We start from the raw sequence: 14214 nt of genomic DNA, 5'->3' as shown, positions 1-14214 counted from the left end.
GCAGAAGATTTTGAGGAGGTCATGAAGGTGTTGAAGAATCTAGATGTCTATGCATGTCAAAATCTGACTAAAATGTGGAAAAAGTTGAAGAAATTGTTTGAAATGATTGATGACTCAGCGTCAGAATGATTGCAGAACTGGTCTACTTTGATAAAGGAATCGTGAAATTCCTTATTATTTGTGTTGAGCTCATCATATGCGGTGAGTATTTTAGTGATCTTTCCAAAGTGACCTGAACTATGAATAAGTTCTAGCTCAGTGTTTTCCAGTCTCCCTTTACTGAAATCGGTTAAAAAAAAAATCCATTATTATCTAACCACTTTAAACTGCAGCAGCAGTTTCTCTCAATAGGCTTACCTAAAACAAAAACTATCTACTGTAGTATCTGGAAACAGTCTAATTTAATTGGTTGCAGGAGGCCTAATATATAGATAGAAGATAGAATTCTTTATTGTCATTATGCATACACATAACAAAATTTTTTGTTGGTAGGACTCGGCTTCATGGCAGAATACTTAAATACACAATACACTATAAATAATAAGCATAAAAGACAGCAGTAATAAAACATCATCAAGTCCAGACTTTTCCTGAGGTAGTACGCCTGCAGAGACCAGTGATCTGTGTGCGTGGGTCTGCAGGGGAGGAATACAAGTGTGTGTGTTTGATTACGAGGGAAAGTGCGTGTGCATATCTACAGGGGGGCAGGTTAGGGGTAGATGAATGTGTGTGTATCAGCAGGGGCAGATGGACTTCACAGCTCTGGGGGAAAAGATGTCGTTCAGTCTGCTGGTACTTGTTTTTATGTTTCTGTACCGCTTTTCCGAAGGCAGTGGTACAAACAGTCCATTTCCCGGATGGGTGAGATCTGCAGCTATACATTTGGCCCTCTTCTGCACCCTTCCAGCATATACAGAGTCCAGGTCTAGGAGAGGACTTCCCACGATCCCCTGTGCTGTTCTTACCAACCGTGCCAAGTCCTTCCTGTCCTGTGCTGTGCAGCTGCCGTACCACACTGTCATACTGTGACAGAGAATGCTTTTCTATAGCTTCTGTAGAAGTTTGTGAGCAGCCAAGAGGAGAATCCAGCCCGTCTCATCTTCCTGAGGAAGAAGAGTCCTTGTTGGGCCTTCTTTACCAGGTGAGATGTGTTCAAAGACCAGGTCAGATCCGCTGTGATGTGGATACCAAAGAACTTGATATTGTCCACACACATTACAGCCTCCTCATGTATGAATATAGGAGCATGTTCTGTTCTTCTAGACCTCCTATAGTCCACAATGACCTCTTTGGTCTTGTTGGTGTTCAAGATGAGGTTGTTGGCTGAGCACCATAGTGCTAAGTGTTGTATCTCCTCTCTATAATGAGTCTCATCATTGTCTGATATGAGACCCACCACGGTCATATCATCCGCAAACTTCACAACCATATTTGTGGCATGGATGGCAGAGCAATCATGCATAAATAACGTGAAGAGTGCTGGGCTGAGCACACAACCCTGTGGCATGCCTGTGTTCAGAACCAGTGTGGCTGGTGTACAATCTCCAATTCTAACCACCTGAGGCCTGTTGGTGAGAAAGTCACTGATCCAGAGACACAACGATGTGAACAGACCCAGATTATGAAGCTTTTGTACCAGCTTGTCCGGGATTACGGTATTAAACGCTGAACTAAAATCGACGAATAGCATCCTAGCATAAGTGTTAGGGCACTGCGGATGAGTCAGGGCTGTGTGAAGTACTATTGAGACGGCATCCTCTGTATATCTGTTTCTCCTGTAGGCGAACTGATGGTTGTCAAATACAGCAGGGATGGCATCCTTGATGTACTTTAGGAGGATTCTCTCAAAGCACTTCATTATTACTGGGGTCAGAGCCACAGGGCGGTAATCATTAAGGCAGGTGACAGCTGATTTTTTAGGTACTGGCACAATAGTGGAGGATTTGAGGCAGACAGGGACCATTGCAAATTGTAGAGAAAGGTTGAAAATGTCCAGAAAGACTCCTGCCAATTGATTAGCACATATTTTCACTGTCTTACCCGATACCTTTCCGGTCCTGCAGCTCTGTTGGTGTTGATCCCCCTCAAGGTGGACCTCACTTGGTGTAGTTGCAGGACTAGAGGCTGATGCTGCTCCTCCAGCCAAGGGAGATGTTCAGTCTACCTACTGCTAGATGCATCAAAGTGTGCAAAGAAACTGTTCAAGGTGTCAGGGAGACTAGGGTCATAGCTGACCTTCTGATCACTACGCTTATAATCCGTTATAGGCTTTAAGCCTCTCCACATGTTCTGTGGGTCATTGTTATCAAAATACTCCTCTGTACACTGTTTGTATTTGTATTTTGCCAGGTTTATTCCTTTTTTTAGTTCTTTTTGGGCTTTGCTATATGTCAGTCTGTCGCCTGACCTATATGCAGCATCCCGGGCTTTAAGCAGGGACCTCACCGTACTGTCCAGCCACGGTTTCTGATTTGGAAACACCCTAAAGGTCTTTGTGGGCAGGACAGCATCAGTACAGAACTGCACATAGGATAGGACAGATGATGTATATCCCTGTTTGAACACTCCCCAGTCAGTTTGCTCAAAACAGTCCTGTAATGCTGAAGATGCCTCCTCAGTCCATACCTGTACTGTTCTGGTAGTCGGTGTCATCTTGCAGATCATGGGAGTATAGGCTGGGATCAGCTCCACTGCGATGTGGTCCGACATGCCCAGATGTGGGGCCGCTACAGCCTTGCATGCCCATGGGATGCCAAGAACACTTCCGAACACTTACAGTACCACCACTTCCCAGATTCCAAAACTGACATAAGGCTGGATTTGTTCAAAATTTTGATTCTACACTCTTCATGTTGCATTAGAAAATGAGATGATTGGGAATAAGGTGATATTTAGTGAAACTTGGCTAACAGCTAACATCCCAGATGCTTACATGGAGCTACCCGGGTTTAGTACAGTTAGAGCGGACAGAGACGTAAGTACCTGCGGGAAGCAGAAAGGAGGAGGACTTGCACTCTATGTCAATACAAGATGGTGCAACTCTGGACATGTTAACGTTAAAAGTTCCACTTGCTGCAGGGACATCGAACTGTTGGCCGTAAGTCTGCATCCCTATTACTTGCCCAGTGAGTTTGGACACGTCATTGTTGTTATTGTATACATCCCTCCTTGGGCGCACGTGGAGATAGTGTGTGACATCATCCATTCTGATGTGGCTAAATTACAAACACAACACCGCGAGGCACTTGTGCTAATCGCTGGAGACTTCAACCATGTAACGCTGGACAAAACATTATTTGCCTTCTCCCAGTATGTGGATAGTAACACCCGGGGAAATAGGACTATTGACCTACTGTATGCAAACGTTAAAGATGCATACAGCGCCACCCCGCTGCTTGCACTTGGGAAAGCAGATCATAACCTGGTTCTGCTTCAGCCTCACTACAAACCAAGAGTGAGGGAGCTACCTACAAACACACACTCATTCAGGAAGTGGTCCCCTGAGGCATAGCAGGCTCTGAGAGACTACTTTGGAACTACGGACTGGGATATCCTGCAGGGCTCTTATAGTGAGTACATTAAGGAGGTTGTTGACTGCACTGCTGACTACATCAACTTCTGTATGGACATTGTAGTTCCAGTAAGAACAGTACACTGCTATGCTAACAACAAGCCATGGATTACAAGTGACATTAAGGGCCTTTTGAACCAGAAGAAAAGGGCTTTTAAAGGCGGTGATCAGCATGTGTGTGCATTATGCGTGTGCAGAAGGAACTCAGAGTCCAGCTCAGGGCGGCGAAGGAGCAGTACAGGAGAAAGCTGGAGCAGAAGTTGCAGAATAACAGCATGAAGGAAGTGTGGGATGGGATGAAGATCATCACTGGCTGCAGCTCAAAGCGGGGTGCCACCATTGAGAGAGATGTGGAGGGAGCAAACCAGATGAACAACTTTTTTAACAGGTTTGACCACCCTAACCCACTCTCACCTCAGTGTACTGCACCCTCCACCCATCCTTCTGCTGATACCAGCATAGGAGAGCGTTTACCCCAACCCACAATTACAGCAGCCCAGGTAAGCAGAGAGCTGAGGAGACTTTGTGCCAACAAAGCAGCGGGTCCAGATGGAGTATCGCCACGACTGCTGAAGGCCTGTGCGTTGGAGCTGGGGAGTCCTCTACAGCGCATCTTCAACCTGAGCCTAGAACAGGGGAGAGTCCCGAGGCTTTGGAAAACATCTTGCATCACCCCAGTCCCAAAGGTATCACATCCTAGTGAACTGAATGACTTTCGGCCTGTCGCTCTGACATCACATGTGATGAAAACCATGGAGCGGCTGCTGCTTCACCACCTGAGGCCACAGGTCCATCATGCCCTCGACCCTCTGCAGTTCGCATACTAGGAGAAGGTGGGAGCAGAGGATGCCATCATCTACATGCTACACCGATCCCTCTCCCACTTGGACAGAGGGGCAGTGGTGCTGTAAGAATTAATGTTTCTGGACTTCTCTAGCGCCTTCAACACCATCCAACCTCTGCTCCTTAGGGACAAGCTGACAGAGATGGGAGTGAATTCATACCTGGTAGCATGAATTGTGGACTATCTTAAAGACAGTCCTCAGTATGTGTGTCTCGGGAAGTGCAGGTCTGACATTGTGGTCAGCAACACAGGAGCGCTGCAGGGGACTGTACTTTCTCCGGTCCTGTTCAGCCTATATACATCGGACTTCCAATACAACTCGAAGTCCTGCCATGTGCAAAAGTTCGCTGACGACACTGCTATCGTGGGCTGCATCAGGAGTGAGCAGGAGGAGGAGTATAGGAACCTAATCAAGGACTTTGTTGAATGGTGCGACTCAAACCACCTACAGCTGAACACCAGCAAAACCAAGGAGCTGGTGGTGGATTTTAGGAGGCCCAGGCCCCTCATCGACCCCGTGATCATCAGAGGTGACTGTGTGCAGAGGGTGCAGACCTATAAATACCTAGGAGTGCAGCTGGATGATAAATTGGACTGGACTGCCAATACTGATGCGCTGTGTAAGAAAGGACAGAGCCGACTATACTTCCTTAGAAGTCTGGCGTCCATCAACATCTGCAGTAAGATGCTGCGGATGTTCTATCAGACGGTTGTGGCGAATGCCCTCTTCTACGCAGTGGTGTGCTGGGGAGGCAGCATAAAGAAGAGGGACGCTTCGCGCCTGGACAAACTGGTGAGGAAGGCAGAGGCTCTATTGTAGGCATGGAGCTAGACAGTTTGATATCGGCTCCTGTCAATAATGGAGAGTCCACTGCATCCACTAAACAGTATCATCTCGAGACAGAGGAGCAGCTTCAGTGACAGACTGCTGTCACTTTCCAGCTCCACTGACAGATTGAGGAGATTGTTCCTCCCCTACGCTATGCGACTCTTCAATTCCACCCGGGGGATGGGGGGTAAACATAAAAAAGTTATTGTGTGTCTGTATACCTGCATTTTTATCACTCTTTAATATTTTCTTCATCAGTATGCTGCTCCTGGAGTATGTGAATTTCCCCTTGGGATTAATAAAGTGTGTGTGTGTCTGTCTGTCTGTCTCTCACTGTCTGTCTATTTTCACAGTCCTCACTTGTGTAAGTTTGGATAATTATTAGCCTACTATAGCCTCATCTTTGTTTTTAGTTGATAGTAGTAGAACCTAGCCTGGTTTTCTGTCACTATAGAGTGTCTGCTTAAAGTTTGATGCATTGTCCCTCAACTGACCGAGGAGGTGGAGGCCAGTATAAGGCTAAATTCAATAGTTCCTGATTCCCCCCTCGTCCCAAGAGGGAATGCAGGAAACTGTAGCCAAGTATCACTCTTGCCCACTAGCAGCTTGGGGGATTTCAACTCTTCTATAAGAAATCCCCATCAGAGGATTGTTTAACTTGAGTAAAGACATTCCATGTGGCTTGTGTTTTTCCCCTGCAGTTTACAGTGATATCTTACATGCTGTTACTCTACACCATAGGTAATGTGCAATGTAAGGAATTAGTTAGGTCCGTAAGTGTTCTGATATTGATAAAGGTGTTGTTATTTTAGCTTTGGTGAATTGTTTAGGTGTTACAGAACTTTGTACACATCATCCCCACCTTATTAAGTGACCAAAAGTAATTGGAGAATTAACTGACAAGCTGTTTCATGGGCAGTTCCCTTTTTATTTCATTAAGTTAACCAGGTAAAAGGTCTGAAGTTTTCCAAATGTGAAAATTGTTTTTGTAAGCTGTTGCTGTGAACCTTCAATATGAGGTCAAAGGAGATGGGAACATAGTCAATGCTAGTAAAGCAGGCCATGGGAAAAGAAGACAAACCAATCAGAAAGATAGCAGAAATGTTAGTAGTGGCCAGATCGAACAGTTTGGAGAAGGAAGGAAGGAAGGAATGCACTGATGAGCTCAGCAGCACCAATAGACCTAGGTGACCATGACAGGCAAGTCAAGAACACTTACCAGAAGGTAGGAATATCTTTGTCAAAATTCTTCTGTGAAATGATGGAGGTAATGCCATGACACTGACATATGCATGGCTGCCAATGAAAAGGGGGTGGGGGGCACTAGTGTTTATTGATACGAGTGCTGACAGAAACAAACAAAGCATCACTGCGGGGGTTCAGACCTCAGGCAGTCATTGACTGCAAAGGATTTCAGCCAACCAAGTATTGATAATGATCATTATGTTTAGGGTTATTTAAGCTTGTCCAATTATTTTTAAGCCCCTGAAGTACTATGTGAAAAAATGTCTGTCATTGCTAAACAATTCTTGTGATATATTTGTAAGCCCCTTAAATAAAATAAACCCCTTAAATGAAAGCTAACAGTCTACACTTCAGTTACATCTTGATTGCTTCATTTTAAATCTAATGTGTTGGTTTACAGAGCCTAAACAAAAAAATGTATTTTATAGATACTTATCAAGCTGAATGGAGTTGAGTACTCCTTTCTAGCATCAGGTTAGAGATGCCAGGAACTTTCTTTGGACCTGCATGAAGGCACCCTTATCTTTTAAAAACCACACATGGAAAATGGTAAGATTTGTACAGAATTAGGACATTTAAGGAAAAGTACACAGTGAATGTTGTAAAATAGACCAAACAGCCTTTACATTTAAGGAAGAAACTTGAACTGGGTTTCCATTAGAATTTAATCTTTACAGGCATCACATCAGATAGTTAGAATATTACCAACAAGTGAGGCACAACAATCTGCTGACATGTGGCCTTTTGTCTTTATTTTTTTTTTTAAGTTGCAAATGTTTCTTATGTCACCTCTGCCAGTTTATTTTTAGTGTGTGTGTACATGCATTTTCTTGCCCCGAAAATATTGTGCTGCATGGTAATTAATTTTGGTACTCTTCCGTGCATACTTTGAGAAACTGCATTACTCTGCATAATTTTGTGGCGGACTTAAGGTAATTACTCTTGAGAGTCATGAACGAGGCTCATCATCATTAAAAAAATAAATAAATAAATAACTCTGAGCGAATGAAACGTGTTGTCATCAATTTGTGCTTTTCAATTGCAGACAGGAATCTTAGAAAAAGTCTCTTTGTCCACTCTTGGATGCACCTTTCACTTAGCTGTATTTTGCTGTTTTTGTCTCAAAATTATCAGGAGTGTGTTTTTAGTTTTTCTTTTTTTTCATTGCAGGCAGAGGCTAGCAGGCCTGAAGGCAGGCACCCTGGAGCCCAATGCTTACTCTTGAACTGGACAACGCATAGGGGAGAAGCTCAGTCCACGCCAGTTTGGCAGGATGAGCGGAGGAGTAGAACAGGCTGACATCCTTTCTGTCGGCTTCCAAGTGAAGGAACGATGGAAAGTGGTAAGTACTCTGATTAAAACAAGGTGTACTTCATTCAGAAAATCCAAACTGATGACAATCCAGTGTGACTTTTAATATGTACAGAAAATGCTACATTTTTTTCCCTTTTTCTCAAATTCACAACGTGAAAGAGGTAATGATGTTATTGATCTTTAAATTTATGTCTTTAAAACAACATTACAAAAATAAATGGAAAAGCTAAATGGAGCTATGATTTTTTTACAGTACCAATTTAGTTATTTTGGTTTTTCCCAGAGCAATGTACAAATTGCAAATCAAAAATATAATTATGTCAGCAATTCAGCATTTGGCATATCGATGGATCAAAGTTCATAGGTCACAGTTCAACACAATCTAATCAGTAGATGATAACAATATACACTCAGTGAACACATTAAGAGTTACACTTGCCCATTAATACACATCATGTGGTGCATGCACACATACAGTTACATATACAGGTGCATCTCAATAAATTAGAATATCATCGAAAAGTTAATTTATTTCAGTAATGCAACTCAAAAAGTGAAGCTCATATATTATATAGATTCATTACACACAGAGTGATATATTTCAAAAGTTTATTTCTTTTCATTTTGCTGATTATGGCCTACAGGTAATGAAAACTCAAAATCTCAGAAAATTAGAATATCACATAAGACCAATAAAAAAAATTTAATACAGAAATGTTGGCCTACTGAAAAGTATGTCCATGTGCGCATTCAATACTTGGTCTGGGTCTCCTTTTGCATGAATTACTGTATCGGTGTGGCATGGCATGGAGGCGATTAGCCTGTGGCACTGATGAGATGTTATGGAAGGCCAGGATTCTTTGATTTTTTTTTTTTTTTTTTTTTGATCTTATGTAATATTCTAATTTTCTGAGATTTTGAATTTTGTGTTTTCATTACCTGTAGGCAAAATGAAAATAAATAAATGCTTGAAATATATCACTCTGTGTGTAATGAATCTATATAATATATGAGTTTCACTCTTTGAATTGAATTACTGAAATCCATTTACTTTTCGCTAATAATGTAATTTATTGAGATGTACCTGTCTGTATAGTATCTAGACATGGTCAAGAATTTTAGTTCTTGTTTGACAAAAACATTTCAATAGACAAGACATGTGATCTAACCAATTTAGATGAAATGACCGTTGGTTCTAGGTAGGGTGCTTCTAGCACCTCACAAGTAGCCGCTCCCTCCCAGAACTAAAAACTTCTAGTGATTGGTAATTATGTGGGCAAAAATGTATCTGCAATGAAACAGGATAGAGGAGAATGGCCGGATTAGTTCAGTCTTACTGGAAGACAACAAATAGACCAGTGTTTCTCAGCCTTTTAACTACTTGTGACCCATTCATTGAGAAACAACAAAATGGATAATACATCAGATTGATTACAGGAGAAGAAGATCCCCCTCTTCTTCATTCATTAGTCAGTAGTTCTGTCTTCCATTCAGACGCACAGTGTTATGGGAATGACATCCTTCCTGTTGACATTTGAGGCAGAGTTTTCAGGAATTAACTGTTAATATTTTAGCAAACAAAGCACATATTTTGCATGTTTTTACCGTAAGAATGAATAACTTACTTGTGGATTATGTGACATGCGTTACATGAGAATTTAAAAAAGTTCTTCCATAGATGTTTTCATATTGTCGTTGGACAGAACTAGTTCCAATACTGTTTTTCTCTTGTTAAGCATAAACACATGAGATTCAAAATTTTTTTGGCCTTCACTACAAAGCACATGGGGTGGGGTAAGTAATACTTAAACACAATATTGTTTTTGGATGGCATATGCTTTTAAGATGTATCTGGTTGAGACATTGGGACAGCTTAGGTCTTAGTTAAACAAACAATCTTAATGCACTGAGTGGTCTCCTCTTATTTGTCAAATTTCTAAAATAACTTTATTGGCTTAAGTAGGGCATAATGTGTCTCTCAGTAATCCTTCATTAAGCATAAGGCTCATGAATCCATAATTAACGCTTAATATGACGAAATTAAGCTCTCAACTTCACCAGTAGCTTTACCAGTGTATTAAAGGGTCTTGGTATGCCACACTGCACAAAGATGAATGATCATTTTATCAGTGCTTTTTAAGTGTTATTACAACCCATAGATACTTTTTGTTAAAATGTTGTTACAGACCAGTGTGTGACTGATAGATGCATTATAGGTAGTACCTCATGTAATGTGTCACCAGAAGATTACCATTCTTCGTATGTGGAAAACATAGTGAGCTTTGGTTGACACATTTGACTTTTGCAAAGTGAAAGAGTTTTTGGTGGGTAGACTTGTCATGGCAGTAAGTGGGGTGGAATGGTTGGTTCTATACGGACAGTGTCTTCATTTGCATACTTTTAAAAACTATTATATATATTGCATTTTATATAATGTTAAAAAAAAGTTTAAAGGTGGAACATTACATTAAGAAAATATGGTTAACTCACAAGTTGTTGGTAGAAGATGATGTCTTAACACTAGAATTCCTGAAGCCTACGAAAAAACTCGTAATCCCAGGCCACCTTAAATTCCTTTGCACTTCTCCATTAGTGTCTTTTGTTTTGTAAATGTGTTGATCAGCACAAGCAGCCTGCTGTCCTATCAAAATTTACACTGGGCGTTACAGACTCAAATCAAATGTATGTTCTTACTATGTGATAGAAATAGCAGCCCACTACTCAAAATGCAGAGCACTCGGTCTTGAACTCTGAACCTTTGGTTATAAGGCAGCAGTTCTTACCTCAGCACTATCCAAGAACACATATCAACTTTCTGTCGATTGACATTTGAGCTTGGGTTTTTAACTCATTGATAGCAACATGTAGATTGAATGATTTTTTTTTTACTTTGGTTATATTCTTGAATTAAAGCACACATTTATTTGGTATTTGGGCTAAAGTCTTCTCACATTATACACTTCATGTCATTATTAATATAACATGGAAAAAGTTTCTGCTTTAAGCATATTTTCAGCATTTCTTGTCTCGCATTTCCTTTCATCCTACCCTTACAGAGATGGTTGTAGACACAGAACACACATGAAATCTATGTATTCCACATGACGATATATTATTTACCCTATACAACTCCAGGCACCTCACACGCAGATAAACACATTTGAGCTGGGAGAACTTTTTGCCTGAGTTGAGCGCGGTTGGTGGGGGGATGGGACAGCAGGCTGCTTGCTGCTTGTGCTGATCGACACATTTATAAAACAGAAGATACTGATGAAGAGGTGCGAAGGAATTTAAGGTGGCCCGGGTTTACTAGTTTTTCGTAGGCTTCAGGGATTCTAGTGTTAAAGGCTCATTGCCCACAAATTAGAACACAATGAATATGTAATAGTGTAAATTTTACCATGAATTCAGTTTCTTCACATATTTCAAATCAAGCTTATTCCTTAATGTATCCATTCCATTAACTGTATTTCAGTCAGATATATTCTCAGTCCTCTTCAGTAGCTTATATTGCTGGAAGCTCATGTTAGAGTTGCTTCTTCCAGATGTTCATTGCTACATTTTCATCAGAAATTAAGTCACAAGCCTGTTTATTGATCTCAAGCAGGACCATATCAGCCCCCACTCGGAAGCCCTGTGCCTGTTAGAGATCTCTTGCTCTCTTTGAAACAATTAGGCAATGTTTGCAGGGGTGTCTGGAGTCTGGCACAGCTAAACAGAGCAGTTTAGCACGGCATGCTGCTCATTAAAATTAATGTCTGAATACTGTCTGCTGCCTCATACAGGGTTAGTCAATCATTTCGATGTCAGAAAGTAGGCATGAAGCCACAGAAACTAGAGTAGCAATGCTTTGGCTGAAACCTACTAACGATGAATTTGATTTTTACTGACTGAGGAGAGTTTTGTCATAGTACAAAACTTCTTAAAATTAAAAGCAGTTTTCATATTTTTAGGCTGAGTTTTCCCACTTCCTCATGTGTGAGAATGCTTGTTCTCCCCCTTTATATTGCTTGGGTCCCCTCTCTTGACTGTTTACTTTATTTTGCACACCTGCATTCAGGTGCAATCTCATTTGGTGTCATCAAGTAAAGGAAGCTCAAAACTCCCAGGTAGCAACATGTATCTCACTTTAACAATCTAAATTTGTACTGCCATTATCTGCGTTCTTCCAGGTGAAGAAAATTGGAGGTGGAGGTTTTGGAGAGATCTATGAGGCCTTGGATCTGTCATCCCGTGAGTGTGTGGCTTTGAAAGTGGAATCAGCACAACAACCCAAACAGGTCCTCAAAATGGAAGTGGCAGTATTGAAGAAACTGCAAGGTGAGCGCCAAATCAGTTATTTGAGCACAATACAATACCACAGGAAACATTTGCAGCAAAGCTGTCTTGATGAGAATATCATCTTGTTTCTTAAACCCACTCACTGTAACATTTCCTTTACTAGGGCTGGATTTGCAGGTTTCATGGTATTTTAACCAGTATCCATGTAGTTTGCTGCTTGTTCTTGTCAAGCTGGTAAACAGCCAAATATGTTTTTGCTGTGATTATAATTTGTTTTAAGTTTTTGATTTTTGTTGTGCTGGAACTCAGTCTGTGGTAAATAATTGAAAGTACCATGATTCTGAAAAAGTTCACATTGTACACTTCTATGATAGCAACTGTTTTGCTTCAGGTTAAATAGATCAACTGAGGATTTCAGAATGATTACATTATAAAAACATACTTTCCAGCCTGTTGTTATTGAAATAATTTACGGTACCTGTTTTCTTCATAGAAAAATTAGAAACATTTTGAATGTAGGCATCTGGCATATAACTGAAACTTACATGATTGGCTACAAGTGCTGTGGATTTTCTTTTTTTGTGTAAAGGTGTATTTATTTGCAGAAATAACCACAACAACAGAAGAACTATAATACGCAATCATACACAGTGCTATAAGCAGTCCAGTCTTAAGTATCAGTATACTGTGTTAATGCTTCTCTCTGGTAGTGCAAGTGCTGAAACTTAATATAAATTCTATACCCTGTGAGGAGGAGAGGGTCTGTAATGATTAAGGTGTTGGTACCTCCAGGGAGATCCCAGTTTAGTAGCAACAATGCTAAGTAAAAATAGGACAAACATGAATGAGTTGAACTCCAAAACATTCAGTGTTTGTCAGCAAATATTTCTGAGTGCTTGTATGGACAGTCTTGTCCCAACAAGTACTTAGTCTTTGGAATGAACATCAGTTTTTGGTTCTGAGATTTCCTTTGTAGCCAGGTGACCAAAGAGGGCAGTGTTTCCAAAGTTAACATCATAACATCTTCCACATACTTTTACAATGCACGTGCGTGATGGGAGATAAATTTACCCATGTCTGATTTACTTCCACTAAATTTAAGGCTAACACTGTACTTCCAAGTGGAGTGTGGACTCCTTGTTACACTGGTCCAGAGAACATGTTCATATAGATTTTCACAACTGGTTAAGCTTATTACTTAAAATCTGTGTTTTTAGTTTCCTTTTTGAACTTTTCTGGCAATAAAGCTTAAAGTTCAACATGGTTGCTAGGAATTTCTTGTGCTTTTCTTTCCATCTATACTCTAGATAGATCTAGATAGATAGATCTTTATTGTCATTGTCACTTTTACGAAGGTACATAGAATTTAAAAACACAATATACAGTACATGACGCCATCACAACATTAAATGTAAAAAGTGCAGATTTATAAAACAATATAGCATTGTAGAATTGATCTCCAGCCAGTAATATATTAGGTAAGTCTTATATAAAATAAATATAATTTTTATAAATGGGGAAGAACAGAAAGTAGTAAAAGAAAGACGAATTTGAGTAAGTGCATAACCAGAGTGACACAAATTTCTATGTCTTGTAGATATTGCTTTTAGTGACTGCTAACATTTCCTTGAAGAGATGGTTGCCTAGGCGAGTGTGGTCATTAATATTTCCAGCATGTTCCTGACCCTTGATGTCTAGTTTCAGGGTTGCCATCTTTTCTGCTGTCTGCAGTTTGTTTTGTGTGAGCAGGTGCATTGCCATCCCAGACTGTTATGGAGAAAGTGAGGATGCTTTTAATTACAACTCTATACAGAATATGGAACCAATGTAGGAAGCATTCTTTTGTTGGTGGCACCTCTGCACGAGAACCACCTTTTTCAACCCTCGCAAATATACGCAGTTTTTAATGTCTGAAAAACATTTGGGATTAAATCACTTGGAGATCTGTAAATAGACAATGTCTTTGCATCCTGCGAACAAGTACATTCTAAATTTAACTTTCCAGCAACACATTTCTTTCACTATCTTCAAATTAGAAACTTTATTAAACAGATCCTGCCCAATTTTCCTCACCTTCCACCTCCCTCTATGCTGGAAAATATATTCATCAGTTTCAAGGACTTAGACAGC

General features: G+C 40.6%; 1 protein-coding gene across 1 annotated transcript in view; it reads left to right on the top strand.

Moving 5' to 3' along the window:
* The window catches only part of ttbk2a (tau tubulin kinase 2a), a 325367-nt gene that overhangs the window by 106535 nt on the left and 204618 nt on the right, over positions 1-14214 (top strand). The window contains exons 2-3 of the mRNA XM_051920065.1: positions 7660-7831; positions 11976-12123. Coding sequence (XP_051776025.1) covers positions 7763-7831; positions 11976-12123 — 217 coding nt within the window. The 5' untranslated portion in view covers positions 7660-7762. The remainder of the gene's footprint in view (positions 1-7659; positions 7832-11975; positions 12124-14214) is intronic.

The sequence above is a fragment of the Erpetoichthys calabaricus genome, chromosome 16, assembly GCF_900747795.2.
Source record: "Erpetoichthys calabaricus chromosome 16, fErpCal1.3, whole genome shotgun sequence".
Classification (NCBI taxonomy): Eukaryota; Metazoa; Chordata; class Cladistia; order Polypteriformes; family Polypteridae; genus Erpetoichthys; species Erpetoichthys calabaricus.
This window is presented reverse-complemented; position numbering and strand designations above follow the sequence as displayed.